An 18,805-nucleotide genomic window follows, 5' to 3' on the forward strand; every position below is an offset into this window, starting at 1 on the left:
TATGCCTCTTATCAGCTTTGCACATCTAGAGATGGACATTTTTGCCAATCCTCCTTTACAAAAAACCCAAAGTTCAGCCAAACAGTTGGAGTCTGTTTAAAGTGCTGCAGCTGGGCTCCTGACTCCTCTTCTTATGCAGCTTCATTGGCTCCCGGGTTTATTATAGACTGCATTTCAAAATCTAAGTTTTGACTAGGAGAGCTCTGCATGGATAGACACCAGTGTACATCATTGGGCTATTATACCCCTACGCGCCCACTAGGGCTCTGAGGTCCATTGATCAAGACCTGCTGATTGTACCCCATGCTAAATTTAAAACTAAAGGAGGCAGTTTTTTATTCTGTGGCTCTGGAAGACTCTGGAACTCCCTTTCTGTGAATCTGAAATCTGCTTTTGTTTAATTTTATTCTGTGCTTTTAATCTTCGATTGTAAAGCAATTAGTGATTTTTATCTAGATAGGTGCTATATAAATAAAGTTTTACTTACTTACTTACTCATTAACACAAACAATTACCTGAATAGTGATGTAGAGATAAAGACAAAAAGACAGCGGCATACTCGGCTATCTAAAACTAAAATACAGTAAATAATAAGCTCTATTTTTAAATAAACCAAAAAATTCACATATTGCACATAAAAATAATGGTTTATTTATTTTGTTTATTAACTTAAGTTAACAATTAAAAAGTTTCAACATAGAATAAGCCAATTTATCATACATTCTTAATGTTCATTTGCACTGTCCAGCCCAAAATGATATTGTTATGGGTGAAGATAAAAATATTAACATCAGGCTTTATCCCTGACCTGTCTGCTGTGTTCCTTGGTCTTCATGATGCTCTTTTCTTCCAAAGATGTTCTTTAACAACCTCTGAGGCCTTCACAGAACAGCCGGCTATATACTGAGATTAAATTAAAGCGGACAAGGGGACTCTTTTTGCAAATTAGATGACTCGGGGGTATCAGAGCCGAAGAGGCTAAACACAAAGGGTAGACACACTTTATGCGTGTTTTAAAGCGGTACAACCATTTAAAACCAGCAGTCTGTGGCTGTAACGTGACTAAAATGTGAAAAGGTTCAAGGGTATAAGTTACAAGTTACTGGAGATGCAAAGGTTTTCATTCTGCAGAGTACAGATGTTGATGCCTCTGTAGCTTACTACACGTGGCTTTGAGTGCTGCTCGCGCTGGTTTTGTCAGGCTTCGTCGAGCTGCCTTAAAATAGCAGCACAGCAAACATAGTCTGGTTCAGGGCACTACTACAAGAGCAACACCTAGAAAAGAGATGTGGTTGTTCTGATAATCCGACCCCAGCGCACCCACTTATGCAAGCGTGTGAATCAACAAACACCCACTGACCTCAGCAGCTTGTTGCTCTCCACGTCTGCGTAGGACTGCAGCTCTCCGACCGACTCGTTGTGCTGGATGAATTTCAGCAGCTCAGAGGAGTCCAGCAGAGAATCGCCGTTGTCGTATGACTGCAGAAACATCAGTCAAAACAACAGCAAAGGCACGATTAATCCCAATGCATGGCCTTGTGTGATCTGAGATAAGGTATAACATGTCCATTGCTGTAAATTCTTAGACGCATATGCTTTAATTCTGATTTGAAATAAACACGCAGCCCCTTTAAGCAAATGCCGTGTTTAAAGCACGCTTGTTCTCATTTTCTTAAGGATGAGTGGGTTGAAGCTCCTTCTGAATGATATCAATTACTTGCATAAAATTGGATCCATGCACCATAACATTGTCAGCCAACATAGCAGGTTTTGTAATACTGTTCCTGTCAGTGCAACGTGACAGAAACAGAGCGAGCGGTGGCCTAGTGGTTAGAGGAGGGTGCTTGCGTCCTGGAGAGGCTGCAAGTTCCTCTGTTCCCACAGGCTGCCACTCTGGGCAAAAAAAAAAATGTAACTACACTAGACTTTTCCTGTTAGTGTTACCAAATTAATTTATAACAAAATTCAGAAGTTTACATATACATACCCTTAAAAAAGTTGGAAAAGCCCAGCTGATGATGCTATGTCTTTGAAAGCCTCTAGGTTAGTATACAAATGTCCCGCAATCACGTTGTTCAGGAATAAGACAGGTTCTGCCTTCTATTAACGAGTTTACTTATGAAATGTCAGGATCAATCCCAGGGCACAAGCAAAAGACTTAGTGAAGATGTTGTCTAAAGCTGGTAGGAGAGCAGTAATAGCCACAATGAAGCACGTCCTGTACCAAAATGGGCTGAAAAGCTCTCAGGAAAGTAAGAAGCCATTACTCCAAAAGCAATACACAAAACCAAATTACAGTTTGCAAATGCACTCAGGATCATATTTTTCATTCTCAGAGCAGGTCTGATAAAGATGAAATTATTACTGATGTTTAAAACATTTAAATGAAAAAAATTGGAAAGTTTGCAAGGCTGAAAACACCAGCTTGAGACATCTTACTGGGGGGGGGGGGGGGGGTTTGTTGCAGGAGGGACTGGTGCACTTCAAAAAACAGGTAGCCTCATGAGGAAACTACAGTGAGAGGTTGATTGAAGGATACCAAAGTCCCAAGTTAAACACTTTACACCAATGGTGTCCGAAGTCGGTCCTCAAGGGCCGGTGTCCTGCATGTGTTAGGAGGTTCCTGATTCATCACAGCTTAACCTAATGAGTGCTTAATTGGTAGGAGAGCTTGATAACAGACTGAAGCTCCATCCGAGCTCCTGTTCCTTTACATTTCATGGGGTCAACAGTAAGAACTATCATGGGGAGGAACGGAGCTTCGGACTGCTGTGCCGATTTCAGATAGCCTTAAACTCATACATGTCATTACGTGACGGAAACGCACATGGATGATTCTAGTCAAATCCAGGCCTACAGCCTTCTGAAAATGAACTATAAAATGTGCGCTCTCTTCTCTCCGGACACTTTAGTTAATATCCGTGAGATGGGCTGTGCTTATATGTTATGTCACACAAAGGATTGCAGGATTCCTTATAGCTCCTTAACCCTGATAAGGGACATCGCAAGGTTCTTATGTAATAGTAGCTGTGAGAGGAAGCATATAGGCCCCTTTTCCTTTCTACTTTTCCTCAGCACTTCAAATTGTTTTGTTACTTAAAAGCATTTTATAAATAAGCTTGCCTTGCCCTACCTCCTTCCTTACTGACTGAACTATTGGGACAGCACTTATCAAGGCGACTGCTGACGCACTCCGGCTTTGGCTAAAGAGTGCTTACCCAAAAAGATGTTTTTGGATGGAGCCTGAGAAGATAAATCATTCATTTCAATTAGAGGTGTTGGAATAGGGACAGATATAAATCGTGCAGGAGACCGGCCCTTCAGGACTGGAGTTGGACATGCCTGGTTAAATCAGTTTAAAAGGATATTCTACCAAACACTAAAGAAATGTATGTAAAGGTATGAATTCAAGTCAGTTAAAAAAAACATTTCCTTAGTTTTTGTGGGGTTTTTTCCAAATAAAAATGAATTTTGAAATTCTAAAAGGCTAATGTTCAAAAAATAATCCATGTATTTTATACGGTTGACATAAATATCAAGTATTAAATGTATACAAGGTATTGCAGCATTGGTACGCTCAGTATTTGCCAAATAGGTGACTACCGTTCATATCTATGTAAAAGCGATGATCTGAAAGCAAGATTGAGATTATGTTTATTGAATTAGTCATGAAAACAACCTAATTTTAGCTCATTTACCCAATCTAGATAAGAACACAAATCAATTTTGTTTCTAACAAACTGTTCCAAGAGCCATCTGCTCTTAAGCTTTGATGTAATTTCAGTCAGTTCATTAAGACACGGGGGTCCTCCTCTGCAGAACAGACATCCTCATTAAATAAAATTATAACCAGCTAACACGTCTGAAATGCCTGCAACAAAAATAATTAGATCCAGTGTGAGTCAGAAGGTGTCGGGGAGGTTGGGGAGAGCTGAACATTACAGTTGGACATGAGAGACACGAGCAAACAGACGACGGAGTAAGATCAGTGCTGAGGACAGAGAAAAAGCCCACCTTGAAGAATTTCAGGAGGGTTTCAGAGAAGTTGGATCCCTTGGTAAACCAGCCGTCTGGGACGACCTCCGTCTGCAGCCACTGGATAACGCGACCCCTCAGCTCGTTGCGGTCAGCGGCGTAGCACACCACTGCAGCAGAGGATAGGTTTCCAAAGGTCAAAAAGGTTTAATTATCCGTGAATGATAAATGCTATCTTCAAAGCGTTTTCACAGTTGACTTCTGTCCCTTTCCATTAAACGTTAAGCTAAAGAAATTGCATTTTACATAACAGGCATAACGTAACATGGAAGTAAAGATCCCTGAAATTAATTTTCATATTGCGAGAACAAATTTACACACAGATTTTTAAAAAAAAACTAATAATAGTGCTGCCAGTACTGGCATTCCTGCTGTTAATACTCTGTACATCAACCCTTTGCCAAAAGGTCAGCGTTTCGTCTTATTCTGTAACATTTCACAAGGTTAGTAGCTGCAGGGAAAGGGCTCTTTGACCATTCCCTTTATACAATCTCTCTATCGCGTCCGGAGTCCGGGTCCTCTCTCAGACAGTCTTATCTTCAGCTCACCCCATAGGACAATTTAGGTTTTGGGACTTAAATGGCTATGTGAGAAAATTGATTTGTGACTTGTGAACCACTTTGGTGGGAATTCATTGGTGGGATTTGGATCACTAAGCTACTGAAAGATACAAAGATGACCCATTTTCAGTTTTCAAATAGAGTCCTTTAGATCTTTGTTTTAAAAGTTTGTGTATTTCAAAGGTTACAATCTCTTCTTACAAGGTTCCACAAATCTTAGGAAGACAATAAAGCATCACGGATCCTCCACTGTACTTAACAGTGAACACAAGCTGTTTTCTTATTGTTTTGCCTAAGACTCACTTGAGGACTTCATTGCTGAAAAACTAAATATTAAGTCACATCTGACCAAAGCACACAGCTCCAGGTAAACTCCCAAAAGATGTTTACAGTTGAAACCATGAGCTTACATGCTGTCTAATAGCAATAACCATATGGTATATATACAAATATACACACACATTTCTCTTGAAAGAATAAAAAACCTGTTTATTTCCCACCAAATTTAGATATGTATTTTTAAAAGGCTGTATATTAAGAGCAAACAGAAGTTAACTTCCTCATATGGTTGCACAAACTTGACCAATAAAGCAGATTCTGTTCTGTACAAAATACAGGAATATACTTGTGTAACAATCATTTCCCCCTCTCTAAGTTGCCTTTCAGCCAATGTTAGTACAGGAATCATTACGTTATAGATAATGAAACTCTCTTACTAATTTCATACTTGGTCTTTTTACTTGTTTAGTCTGATTTATTATCAGACAGTGAAGTACAATGTATGTAAACTTCAGGTTTCAACTGTATGTTTCCTATAGAAGAGCAGAAAAAAGATTTTTCCTGGCTAAGAGAATGTGCGCTCTGGTTCTTGTTATATTTTTAGGGAAACATGAATTTATAGATAAATAGTTCATACACATTTAGAGCCCATTTAAATGATTTAATATGAATTGCTGCTGTGGAAAAAGAAGAATTTATTTGAAGTATTTTTACATAGCCAAAAGATCCTTGGGCTCAAATCCCAGCCTGGGGTGTTTCTGCATGGAGTTTGTACGTTCTCCCTGTCCACATGTGGGTTCTCTCCAGATACTCCGGCTTCCTCCCATGGTCCAAAAGGTTAACTGGTCTCTCCAAATTGCCCTCAAATGTTTGTGTGCATGGTTGTGTTGCTTTGTGATGGACTGGCGACCTGTCCTGGGTGTTCCCTGCCTCTTACCCAATGACTGCTGGACATATGCTCCGATGGATGAATTTTTACACATCTTTACCAGGGAAGCCAATAAATATGCAGGGTGGTGGATGCATACAAATACCAACTCACCTGGGCTGGCAGCTGCTTTGTCTGTTTTCTTTTCTAAAGAAGATTGGAAAAACAGAAACAAACCAGAACATGTCAAACAACAAGCAACATCCATACACCTTGATGCAGATTGGTGGAGAGGAACTTGGGTGTGGCTGAACAAGGAAAGATAAAAATCTGGGGGGAAAAAAAGGGTCAGAGTGACACATCAATTTTGAGAAGCTGCTTTGGATCGTCTGCCTCGGATCAAGGTTCAGGTCAGCAATAAAACGATGATGCTTCGTCGTGTGACAAGTGAAAGGTTCACTCAAGATAAGACGCCGCTGTTTAGTGTATTAATAGAGCTAAAGCTGTGGGCGTGATTCAGTGCAGCGCTTGTGTGGTAGCGTTTTATATTACACTACGAACCCACTCAACTCCCATTATCAGGGCAATGAATATGTGCCAGTTCAGAGATCAAACCTGCTGCTCACTTCATTAACCGTGTGCACAGCTGCCTGCAGCTGCACCACATGCAAGGTCTGCTGAAGAGTGCCGTGCAACCCCGACTAATCTTACACAAATAACTGTAGTAAATCTAAAGCGACGTACGGTGCATGCAGAGCGGTGTTTCTTCTTTGCAACGTATATGTATATTGTATGTTAAATGCTTTAAAAACTAAGAAGTCCCACAGCCTTCTGTGTATAAGTCAACCAACAAGATGCACTTCGATGTACTTTTCTTGAGTTGATAAAAGATTTGATATGTGCTAACTGCCATCTTGAAACGTGCAGAGGAATAGTTTTGTAATTCCTTCGTTTACTGCTAAAGAACCTAGAGCACATTGTTTTCTTTTATGTGTTATGGTCCTTAGAATATAAATAAGAATTGGTCAGAATCCGCTGGCCAGCCTTTAAAGAAAACCAGACATCAAAACTGATGGGGAAACGCTGAATCCAATTATCTCCAATTTGAATAAAATAACGTTGACTGAGCATTAGAAAAGAAATATGTGCGGAGTGCGGATTCAAACTTCATTTTATCAGTAAAGTATTGTATTTGAGGGACCAGTAAAAGACTGTTACATCAAATAGAAATATTCATAGGTCTGCACACAATAAAAAAGTAACATTTCACCAAATCGATTTTAGGTGATGATGGGATTATTTTCTTTATAAAATAGATGTTAATTTGGCAAGAAAACAACAACTAAAGCTTGTGGTTTGTGTTGTTTTATACCTCGGCAATGTCCATCGTGAGCCACTTGGATCTTCAGGCCGCTCAGACAAGCGTCTCTGTGGAGCTCGCAGTGGTTCCTGTAGGTCTTCCCATTGCTACCACACACTGACCTCTTGTGGGGCTTACAACTCTGCAAAGTCAGGAGCGCAGATATCAATAAAAAAAACTAAGCAAAAAAACCATTTAACTCTGTATTTGTAATGTTTAACAGCGCTGCCACATAGTCTAGATACTCAAGCAGTATTTACCTCAATGCAGAGGCAGCTGGGCTCCCCCTTCTCGTTGACGGTGCACTCTCTGCCGGCCCCGCAGAACACATTGGCGCACACTTTGCCCTTGCTCTGCAGCTCCTGAATGAGAGACACAATGTGGAACATTTAGCAATACTCTCTGCTTTCGCGCACTGGGTGGTGCTGTTGCGTTTGGAGGAAGACGCGACGGCGCTGAGAGGCGCACCGTTTGCGTTAGGGGCACAAAACGTTCAATTTGTTTTTTAACAGCATGTTAATAAACTTGATTTGCTCCGCGACAGATATACTGAGCCTTTATAATTTGCTTCACAGATGCTCCGAGGTAAAACAGCTTTTGAAAAACTCACGATAGACTAATCTCATGTACATACAATACCTTAGAAAAGTATTGAAGTATTGAGTATTTTTTCTAAAATCCTTTCATTTTCAGTTGTTTTCTACTTTGTGTTGGTCTGTCACATGGAAATCCAAATATAATTCATGCATGTAACGTGGCAAAATGTGAAAAAGGTTCAGTTGGTCATACTTTTGCCAGTCACTGTATACGTTTTTTTTCCCGTTTTCTCTATGAAGATTATAGTAGAAACGTAACAACCGAGATCAGCGGGATGTCACAGCTTTGCTAAAACGCCCAAATGTCTTCACTTGCAAGCAGTTTCTGTCATTTCCTCATGTGTATATATTCCTTTCATTTGTCGTCTCAAATCCCTGCTCAAGAACATTGCCGGCAGGCTGAAAAAAAAGAAAAGAAATGAGGTCACCTCTGCTGCAGACCGACCAATCACAAGACCAATCACAACTTTACTTGTCAGTGTGTGTGTGTGTGTGTGTTTATGCAGGGTGTTTCCACATCTGGAGTCTGAGCTGTGTTTTCCTTTTCCCATACCCTGAGAAATCTTTTCTGCTCTGTTTGTCTCCAGACTACACCCTCCTCCCGCGCCCCCCGCTCCTCCTCCATAAGCGGCTGTTTCCTGAACGAGCGAAGCGTAAAAGTCGATGCTCTATAGGTGTAACGACACGTGAGACGGATACCAAGTTTCCATGAGCGAGAGTTTATGACAGCCCGGCTTGGTATGAAAAGGCGGATTGTTGTCTCAGAACAGCGACAAGCTGTAATGATAAAGGCAGAAAGGAGGCAGTCTAGGGGCAGTCACATGCAAGCATCACACTTTAACTTGAAACTGGTGAGGGGATTTGCTCAGTTCCATCCATAGTTCACAAACACACACACACACACACACACACGCATGCACGCACGCGCAGAAACTTGCTCTCATAATCTGAGGTCACGGAAAATCTTCAAAGCGATCCGTGTGGCCTTGAGCATGCTGGACTATTGGGTTTGCTCGACACGGATGTGTTTGAGGCCTGTTGAAACCTGCGGAAACACTCCCAGGGTCATGAATAATGGAGGAGCTCTTCGGATGAAGCTGCCACAAGCGTACAAGTCTGTCTGTCCTGTCTGAGCAGAGGATCCCTGACATTTAGCTAATGAACACAGACGCCGTTGATTATTCAAGTGGGTTGTTGCCATAGTGAGCACATGTACAAGCTCTCGTTGTGGAGGTTTTACAGAACTTACAGCCCTGTTGATATGAGGGCAAACTGTGATCACAGCAACATGTCAGATTTTGGGACTGACACGAGTCTGTAGTGGGGCTGGGCGATATGGCTTAAAAATTAAGGCTCTGATTTTATCATACCAAAAACGATTAATCAAGTTTTTTTTCTCCTCCTTTTTGTGTCACAAAAGAAATGAAAGGAAGTATTTTAAAAACTTGCTTATAAGGCAAGCGTGTCGTCTGGGAGTTGACCTGAATTCAAAGTACAACTAAATACAAGCTGTGAAACATGCTTTTTAAACAAGATGGTGGCCCTGCAGTTGTAAACAATGAAACTATGACTAAATGTTTGCTGCTAGAGGTTTTACACAATGAGCTAAGAACAGGCTTCACTTCACTGGTGTACCTTAAAACTAACTTAAAAACAAGTAAATAAGTAAATGAGTAAACTTAAGTGCCTCGTACTATTTTAAAAAAGTTTTCTCTTTACAGTATTTGGATAATATATTTTCCTAAACATATATCCAGCATTATATGCTATCCTCTTCATGGAAGCCCAATGAGTGCATTGCCAAAATAAAATAAAGATTTTCCAAAAATTGTATATAAAACATTGTACATTTGAATTGTAAATTAGTCTTTATATAACAAAGAGGGAAAAATGACTGTTCCACATTCACTAAACAAGAAATGGTGCTCATAGATCCTGACTTTTCAGCTTTTCACTGTGCGTTCAAGAACAAGCAGGTGTAGCTTTTCCTTTACATGCACTATTTTATTGTTAACAGTCTTGTTTCTGGGGGAGTAATTGAGGGGTGATTTGTTTTACCTACGTGGGACCTTATGAACATACAGTAGTTGTTTATATACTCCTAAACATCTGTTACAGCAACCAATTTTTGCTATCATCTGTGATCTTCCGTGTTCTTTCCACTGATTTCAGAAATTAACAGCAGCACCGAAATGCTAAAGTTGAATTTAGATGCACAATACCAGGGTTTTTACACAGTTCTCATTTCAAAATTACAGATTATTCCTGACACAGCTTTTAAAATACCTTCAGACTAGGTTACACGGTGAGGTTTTGGCCTTTCTCCATACAGTCTGTATAGTCTCCGTGTTCATGCATGGGTTCTTTCCTGGTACTCCGACTTGGTCCCAGACTCCAAACATCATGTTAGGTTAATTGTATGAATGCTGTTTGTCTTGTGCTTTCCCTGCAATGAACTTGTGACTCTGGGGTGTGCTCTGCCTTATGGGTTGCTCTGCCTGTGGTCTGTTAATGTTTTCACCTTGAGGCTTGTTTAGCCTTAGAGCCTGTTTTCCTTTACTGGTTTAGCTTCGGTTCAGTATTTATGTTAATGTACAGTCTGGTATCTGTTGGATTTGTTTTTTGTCTGGTTAACGGACGTTCTTATTATTTTAGTAGTTCTGTTAGACCATTATGTTATACTTGCCTTACTTTAGTTCGGTAAACGATCAGTGTATTCTTGTACTGTTAGATTTAGTTAGCTTATGGCCTTTATTATTTATGGATTTCTGTTTCATCTGTTCCTTCTTAGTTTAGTTAAATTCTTCCCCATGTCTGGCCATTATCTTGTTCCCTGTTAGGTTCTGTTATTTCCCGACTCTTGCCACTTCATTGTCCCCCTTTTCCCACAGCCTAATTGTCTTACTCAGTTCACCTGTTCTTAATCATCCACCTATTGTTCCCTCCATCTCTTCCCATATAAGTTCAGTCCACTCTGTCATTCACTTTATCAGATCCTCCGTCATCCAACCCTGCTCTGGTGTTTGTGGTACCTGTGATCCTGTAAGACTGTTTTTTTTTAATAAACCCTCATTATCTGCAACATTGGGACTCCCGAGCTCTTACATTTTGGTCCAACCACCTCAACCCTGACATTAGGCACACCGATCTGCGAATCGGTGCGTGTGAGTTAGTGAATGCGATTGGGGGAATGTGGCTATAGTATAAAGCGCTTTGAGTGGTCAGTATGACTGGAAAAGCCATATATAGGTTCAGTCCATTTATATTACGAGTACATATTTTTTTTATCCTTTCTGTGCTTTTCACAGTTGCTTGCAACTTGGTATTGAAATAATGCACTGCCACTTAAATCCCGCTAGGATATCGGTACCAACTGCACCAGGCCCCGCAATACGAACATAAAATAGATTCAAGACAGTAGATCTAAACATGCTGGAATGCCACGTTGCAAAAACAAACCACATCTTTGCAAAGGGAAGTCCTTTTTAAAAAGTTCTGAACCATCGAAAGATGCGAGTGTGCAAGAACAAACAGCAGCTCTCTATTGCATTTCATTGGCAATAGAGAGCTTTAAATTTGGTCTGGACAAGGTTGTTTGTGAAGACCACTTCTCGCGGACATGTTTTATGACGACATGGATATAAAGATGTCTTGTGCCAAAAAAAAACGCCACACAAAGGCACTGCTTATATGACTATTAAATTACTATGCTTAAATCCTATAGGAGACTAATGGGATGACCTACTCTTGTGGGTCCACTAGGTGGCAAGCAACCCATTTCTGTCAGGGACATTGATGGAAACGTTTCTAAGATTGCAGCCGCGGCGATAAGTGTATTGAGTTAGAAGTGTGTAACTTGCCCTGTTCAATAAAGCTTCAGTACAAACTTGGATATTGTGGACATTACGTTTATTCCACAATATGCACTGACCAGCAGAGCATCACTTTCATGCACGGGATCGTTTGGCTTGTTGTCGCTGTCACTTGAGTCCCTGTTTTTGAACTCTGACTCCCGAGATTCATATTCAGGCTCAAACATATAAGGTTGGATGTCATTTGAAGACATTTCTGCCATTTTGCACACAGAATTTACTGCCTTTTGTCAAATTAAGGCTTGTGAAAAATGCCGACTGACAGCTTGCAGTACAATGGTGTGTTGATACTCTCCTTGGTGCAATTTCTATGTCACTTCCGGTTCAGTTAATAATGGCGATGCTATAGGGTTGCTTATAGTCCGCTATTGCAAATAAGAATATGGCACGTTGTACATGAAAATGGTTGTATACTTTTGTTGGACTTTAATTATCTGAAGATATACAAGGTATAATCCTTTAGATAACGGGTTTGTATTTTTATGTCAAGACAATAATGCTGACAGAAGCTGAAAACTTTCATTACAAACCAATGTATTAATGTCACAGATATCAAGCTCATTTACAGCGATTACTCCTCACTGTTAATTATTTCACTATACCATTGTCTCAAAATGTCTTGCGCTAATGAAGAGGACCATTTGTTATTTATAATAACTGTTTTATTATCTCGAGATATTAAAGCTCAAATATAAAAAGGTTAATTCCACCCAGAAATCATGGCAGTGATGCTAGAAGATGGGTTTAGCTTAAAACATCCATCAAAAGCCTATTTCTGTTATTTATCATCCCCCAGTGACAACAATACTGCATGATGAAACTGACTGCAACACAATAATTGCTCGTTTTTACACCAGAATCACAAGTGTTTGTTTTTTTAAAAAGACGCCTGTCTCTTAAAATAACAACATAGTCAGCTCATGGTGTGGGTAAACATCACATCCAGGAGGTACAGTCATTCCTACAAATACAGTAGTCTTTTTTAGCAATTTATATTTTTAGTCAAATTTTGAGAAAAAGTAACAAATATTTTTCCATATCAAGCATTATTAGCAAACTTCACAGTACTTTTCAGGATAGTGTAAGTTGATGCTTCTTATATAAGGAGTGTTGGTATGTTCTGAGCTTTCGGCAAAGCCTTCAAGTTTTGGTTTTCTTTCTGTTTAATAAATACTAACATGAAACTTTGATTTTGTTACCTTCAGAATAACTTGGAAACCTGGTGAAGATCAGATTATTTATACATACAACCTTAAAACTAGCTCAGGGTTTCCTTTGTTTTTACTAAAACTTCACATAAAAACAAGATCAGAGTCACTGAAGTGTGACTTCTGCTAAAGGTACAAAATTCTGGCATCAATAATCTTAAATCAATAAACCACTGCTTTAGTTTTTTTTATGTCACTTAAATGAACACTAGGGACACTTCTGAGTAGTAAAAGTCTTCAAGTCTTCATTAATCTCTGTAAAAACACCGCAGCAACTCTAATATTTGCTCATTCTGCTACCCAACCAAGTTTATGTCCCCCGTCTTCTTCTGTATATTTGATATGTTTGCAGCTTTTTCATCTTAAAGCCTACTTTCCTTTCCTTTAGATAATTCTAATTATATGAGTGTTATTCTTAAATGTAGTTAGGTATTCAAAGTTGTAGAAAACATACTAAAATACGGAATATTTAAACTGAATTGACCCATATGAACTCTCACAGTTTTGCCCTGTTAATGTTTATAATTTTAAAAGGAAGCAATTTGTCAAATGTAAAGCAAAAAATATTTAATTTAAAAACACTAAGGCATCCTCATTTCAGAATAATTTTATAAACTGATCTACTACTAAAACTTAGCACAAAAAGCTGTAGTTAAATGTTATTATTTCAGTCAGGAAACATTTGTCCCAATGTTTGCCAAAAACAGTTAAAGCCTCCTCTTTATAACGCGTGGATTTGCAAGTTATAATAAACCTAAATGTCAGTACTGGCCTAAAAAGTATGGTTATTTATTAATATTTGTCTTCATCCTAAAGATAAGGACAGAATCATATTGGATAAAGCTAAAGACATAGGCTAAGGCAGAAAAACACCAACAAGTTATTGGAGATAAATATTAGATGAATAGCTTTGGTGAAAAGGATGGCTTTTTTTTACTTGAACTCAAACGTAAAGAGGAACAGAGCAGCAAAAAACTCCGTGAATACCACACATATGCACCTACATGTCCTAGAAATTAATAAAAGATTCGGTCCTTAAGGACTCATGATTTCTGCACCAATGACCCATATTTTGACCAGCGCTGTCCTCCATCATTTATGCAGGTTTTCTAAAGGTGAAACGTGTAATGAGTCGGAGAGATGAGAAGGTTGTTAATGAGTCTTTTCAGCTAGCTTGAAAATAAACCTGTGAGCCTCTGCATGAAGGACTAATAGTGCCAAAGGTGCACGGTGCTCAAAATGCCTACAGACTTGTTGCCACAAATTGTCAAATTGAAAAAATAGTCACAGGCGACAAAATAGTATTTTTTTTTTTATTAAAAAGATCAATGAAATTATTGTGTGTGTGTGTGTGTGTTTTTTCCTGTTAAGCAACAAAAAGTATAACAAACAAAGTTGTTTGTTTTTAGTAGAAAAGGGAAAATAATTTTAGGAAAAAAATATCGGCCAATCAAAAAATAGGCATTTTTCTTTTGAAAACTGCTTGCTATATTTTGCCAAGTTTTATTCATGGATCTGCTTTGAAGTAAAAGTCACATCTGAGCAAAAGTCACTGGATATCTGGGTCCTTTTTGCCATGAACTTGAAATTAAATCCAAAAAGCGTGCAATAGAAGACAAATACTTTGTGTTGTACTCAACATTTTTCATTTTAAGAAGAGTTTTTTTTTTAAATATCTCACATTAGTAAAATATTTCACCCTAACAAAGGGCAGCAAGTGGCCCTCTAGCCGCACTTTGGACACCCTCATATTAAGCTACAGTTGGCAAAGCCAATTAAGCAGCTAATACCAGCTTGTTATACTCATCTTACTGAATAAGGAGCAGGACGATAAAAAAAAGATAAAACTACAAAAATACAGCTAAATTTAACAGGTGTTTATTCTATATCCTTAAGGCATTGTTTCACACTAACAATAAGAAATGATGCAGCAGTGAATTAGTACAGTACTTTTACTTTAAGTTATCATCCCATGAGATTCTCATACTTGTCCATGAACAGCTTTCAGTAGATCTCAGCTCTCTTTCTATTCTCAACCTCACCACACAACCCTTTGGAAAAGGTAATCTGAATTTAAGACCTGCACAACCCTCTTTCCTCAGCAACTCACACTTGGGTGCAGAATAATTCAGACTTGATCTGTTTTAATGTTTCTTAGGTAGATCTCTCTAAAGCTTTTTTTTTTTTTTTTTTTTACAATATCAATATTAGATTCATCTGTGTGCTTGTAGAGAGATATGTGTAGCTCACTGTGAATTAAGAATGATCGATAGGTCCATATTTCACCTACAGACAAAGGAGCAGAACCTATACTCTTCTCCTACCCTTTGTACAGACGCAAACATTCATCAAAATGTTTTATGAATGGTGATTGCAGGACTCTCCATAATCATTATTTTGAAATACATTCTTGAAAGCATTATTATTAACCTGATCATCAACAGAATAGACACTGGGAACAAAGCACAAACAGAATCTGTACCAAAACAGTTCCAGCCACGGGGGCTCGCCTCCTTTACTCAGAGTAAATTATGTCCTCCACCCTTTTCATTTTAATCATAAAATATTGTTGCTCAGTGGATCATAAAATAACAATAAAATGGTCCTACATAAAACAAACGCCCTCATGCTAATTACTGACTGTACACACGCAGAATACATTGCTCATTTCTTCAACGTTCTAGCCATTTTTAGAGTAAGCAGCAGGAAATCATTTAAAGACTCGAGAAGATAAAGACATTCATTTTTTTTTAACCCAGTGAACCTTCCCTAAAGAGCTTAGAAATGAGTCGGGGGAGTAGGATAAGGGAGCTGGAAGAGAATGAAATGGGGGCTGTGATTGGAATACCAATGTTGGGAAGGAAGAAAAAGGTAAGGACATATGAAGATTGAAGGGATTTGAGTCCTGCTGCTCATACATGAACCTTAGGCAAGCCTGGGTAGAAAAAAAAGAAGCCCTGACTGCTGACTGAGATGGAGACTGTAAAAAAACGCAAGGAGAACGAAAACCAGGCAATTACACAACTGGGGGAGAGCCTTTGTTGTGCGGTTACATTTTTAGACAAACATACAGATCAGACTGAGTTATAAGGCTGATTGATCAGTGTGTGCATGCTTTGTGCATTTATGTGTGCATGAAGGCAGCCGATCAATGCTTCTGTCCTGAGGAAGTCGCTTCACAGACGCCATGTATTTGTTCCCACAATGCACCCTGCTCATCATTAGCACAGAAAACATTGATCTGTTGACTGTGAGCATTCGGCTGCTCCAGCAAACACGATAATGATAATGTTACTTGGAGGGAAAAAAAAAAAAAAAGCTCATTAAATACTAAGTGCAGGTCTTACATTGATGAAAAAGGCCGATTTAATCGACTTAAACTGCTTTCTTTTGGCTCAGACAGCAGAATGTCATTTAACAAAAACCATTTCAACATAAATTCAGCTTGTTCCTTTCACATAAACCTTTGGAACAGTATTTCCACCCTTTAAAAAAATTAGCGCATTGTAAACACAAACTTTCTATTGAATTTATATTGATGTTGTGTGATCAACACAAAGCGGTGTGTCTCCTTGTAGAAAACCAATGTTTTCTACAATGTTTTCAAAACATTTTATGAATAGAAATCTGAAAAGTGTGGCATACATTTTTATTCAGCCCCCTTTACTACTAAAAAATATAGCTCAACTAATTGGTTTGAGGTTGTCGTGTGCATGAACAAACATTGACAGAGCACATCATCCTAAAATACCATCCCCATAGTAAAACATTGTGGTGACAGTATTATGCTGTGGAGATGTTTTTCGTCAGCGGGGACAGGGAAGCTGGACAGAGCTGACGGGAAGATGGATGGAGCAATGCTGGAAGAAAACCTTTTCATGCTTAGAGTGCGGGTTACTCTTCCAGCACCACATATTTTTCCTCTGCTTCACAGTCAATAACTACTTTGTGCTGGTCTATCAAATAAAAACCCAATAAAGTCCTTTGAGGTTTGTTGGCGGGACAAGACAAGATGTGAAAATGTCAAACAGGATGAAAACTTTTGCAAGAACTTTTATATGTAGTATGCTTTTTTTTCTTAAATGATTTAAGACATTTAAGAAATGTCTTAAATCATGGTGGAAGCTGCACAGGATTACACGTCTATGGAGATTTCTGGGAAGCTGCAGCATCCCTACATAATATGAGATATTTAAATCCTTGATCTGCAATAACAGAACCAACTGCATGTGTGTTTCAGACTATTGCACCATCTTCAAAGTGATTCTGACTTTTTCTGTTTTTTATTTTGCTCTGCAAGATCATAATTTTGATAAATACTAAATACTATTTTTACATATAGAGTGTTTTCTGAAGCCTAACTAGGACAAATCTGGATCCAATAGATGATAATTATGCACTATAATTTATCCAAACTACAAATGACTATTACACTGTGTGATATACCGCTGAAAGACATGCATAAAAATGACTTCTCAATAGTAGAAACTATAAGACTGTCAAGTCAGGACAAACACATCAGCTTATATCTATTTAAAGACGTTAAGCCTCATCTTTGTCATCAGCAAAACCTTTAACAACGCAAAAAAAAAAAAAACGGAAGGAAAAGGCACATCTCTGTGCATTTGGTTATTTTTACAACTGCTGAGAGATTGCATTCACATGAAGGCCCAAATTTCAACCAGCAACTAGCAAAAAAGAAGATCTCTGAAAATGATCTGGTGCAAAGATAGAGCTATAATAGGGTGAAAAATAGAGCTGTGTTTGACATCCATTTTACAACTAAGATTGGTTTAAAAAAAAAACATGATGTCTATAGATATATTGTCAATAAAGCATGTAGTTATCCATTAAAAACTGCTGTTTATTCTCATAAGTGATTATTATTTCTATTACAAGCTGTGGTGACTGGTCTTGACAGTTTAACTCAATTTCTTGACATACACTCGTTTTTTTTGTTTGTTTGTTTGTCTAAGTATAAAGTATTCAATATGAAAATAAGAAATATTCTAACAAATATTAATGTCCCATCATTGGGAGGGGAGGGAGTACAATTAATCATGTGATTTAAATGCTTATGGCATATTGACATAATTTTAAAACAAATAAAACCAACTAAAATAGTAATATGAGATGTTTTTTCTTGCCAATAACCTATTTAGTTCGTAAACATGCAATTAAACGCTTTGCACTTCTTGATAGTTCAGTAAATGTCATTATGCGCCCTTAAGTTCAATTCTGTTTAATTTGACTGATCAAACCAAACAATTTTAATCATCCTCATGCTGAAAGAACATATCTACTGGTAAGTAGCCACATTTAAGTCAGAGAATCATAATTTTTGTTAACTAAAATTTCAAATTGAATCAGTATTCAAGTTCATTTTTGTGAGTTTCTAATTTTTTTTTTCAAACCTGACCTTTTTGGGTAAAAAAAAGGAGCCGTGTGTGATGGGATGTTTTGAATCAAATAATATTTGCTAGAGGGGCATTTTACATCTACTTTAACAAACCAATGATAAAACTTTATATATTCTGCTCACATTCAGCTGAATTTAAACAAGAATAAATGACTCCAATAAAGAGTCATTTAGGTTTTTATCATCACTGTGTTTTTTTTAAAAAATTGTGTAAACTGGCCGAAAACAGAGATCAGAACCGAACCCAATAGGTATAGGATGTGCAGTAATATAAAATCTTAGGTTAATATATAATTAACCGTTAGGTTGTTATTGTAAATAAGAATCTTTGTTTGAGTAACTTAAATAAAGGTTAAAACATTTACTTGTACAGGTGAGCTGAAGATTGTAAACATTATTAAAACTGTATTAATCATGATTAATGATTTAATAACTATTAATTCCACCAATCATTAAATATAATAAACTACTAAGAAAAATATACATATTTGCAATGGTTATATAAGTACATGGGTACAAAATGGAAGCACAACAGGATGAAAAGGAAACTTGTGGATATCAAAAGCTTTATTTTTTTACCAGATGTGTTTTTTGTTCCCTAAACACAA

At 38.0% G+C, this 18,805-nt stretch overlaps 1 protein-coding gene across 1 annotated transcript in view; it reads right to left on the reverse strand.

Annotated features, from left to right (window-relative positions):
* The window catches only part of fstl1b (follistatin-like 1b), a 35,876-nt gene that overhangs the window by 6,352 nt on the left and 10,719 nt on the right, over window positions 1-18,805 (reverse strand). Inside the window, exons 3-7 of the mRNA XM_021322834.2 lie at window positions 7,363-7,464; window positions 7,115-7,244; window positions 5,917-5,949; window positions 4,015-4,145; window positions 1,361-1,479 (exon numbers count right to left, since the gene is read on the reverse strand). Coding sequence (XP_021178509.2) covers window positions 1,361-1,479; window positions 4,015-4,145; window positions 5,917-5,949; window positions 7,115-7,244; window positions 7,363-7,464 — 515 coding nt within the window. The remainder of the gene's footprint in view (window positions 1-1,360; window positions 1,480-4,014; window positions 4,146-5,916; window positions 5,950-7,114; window positions 7,245-7,362; window positions 7,465-18,805) is intronic.

Source organism: Fundulus heteroclitus, chromosome 7 (genome assembly GCF_011125445.2).
Source record: "Fundulus heteroclitus isolate FHET01 chromosome 7, MU-UCD_Fhet_4.1, whole genome shotgun sequence".
Taxonomy (NCBI): domain Eukaryota; kingdom Metazoa; phylum Chordata; class Actinopteri; order Cyprinodontiformes; family Fundulidae; genus Fundulus; species Fundulus heteroclitus.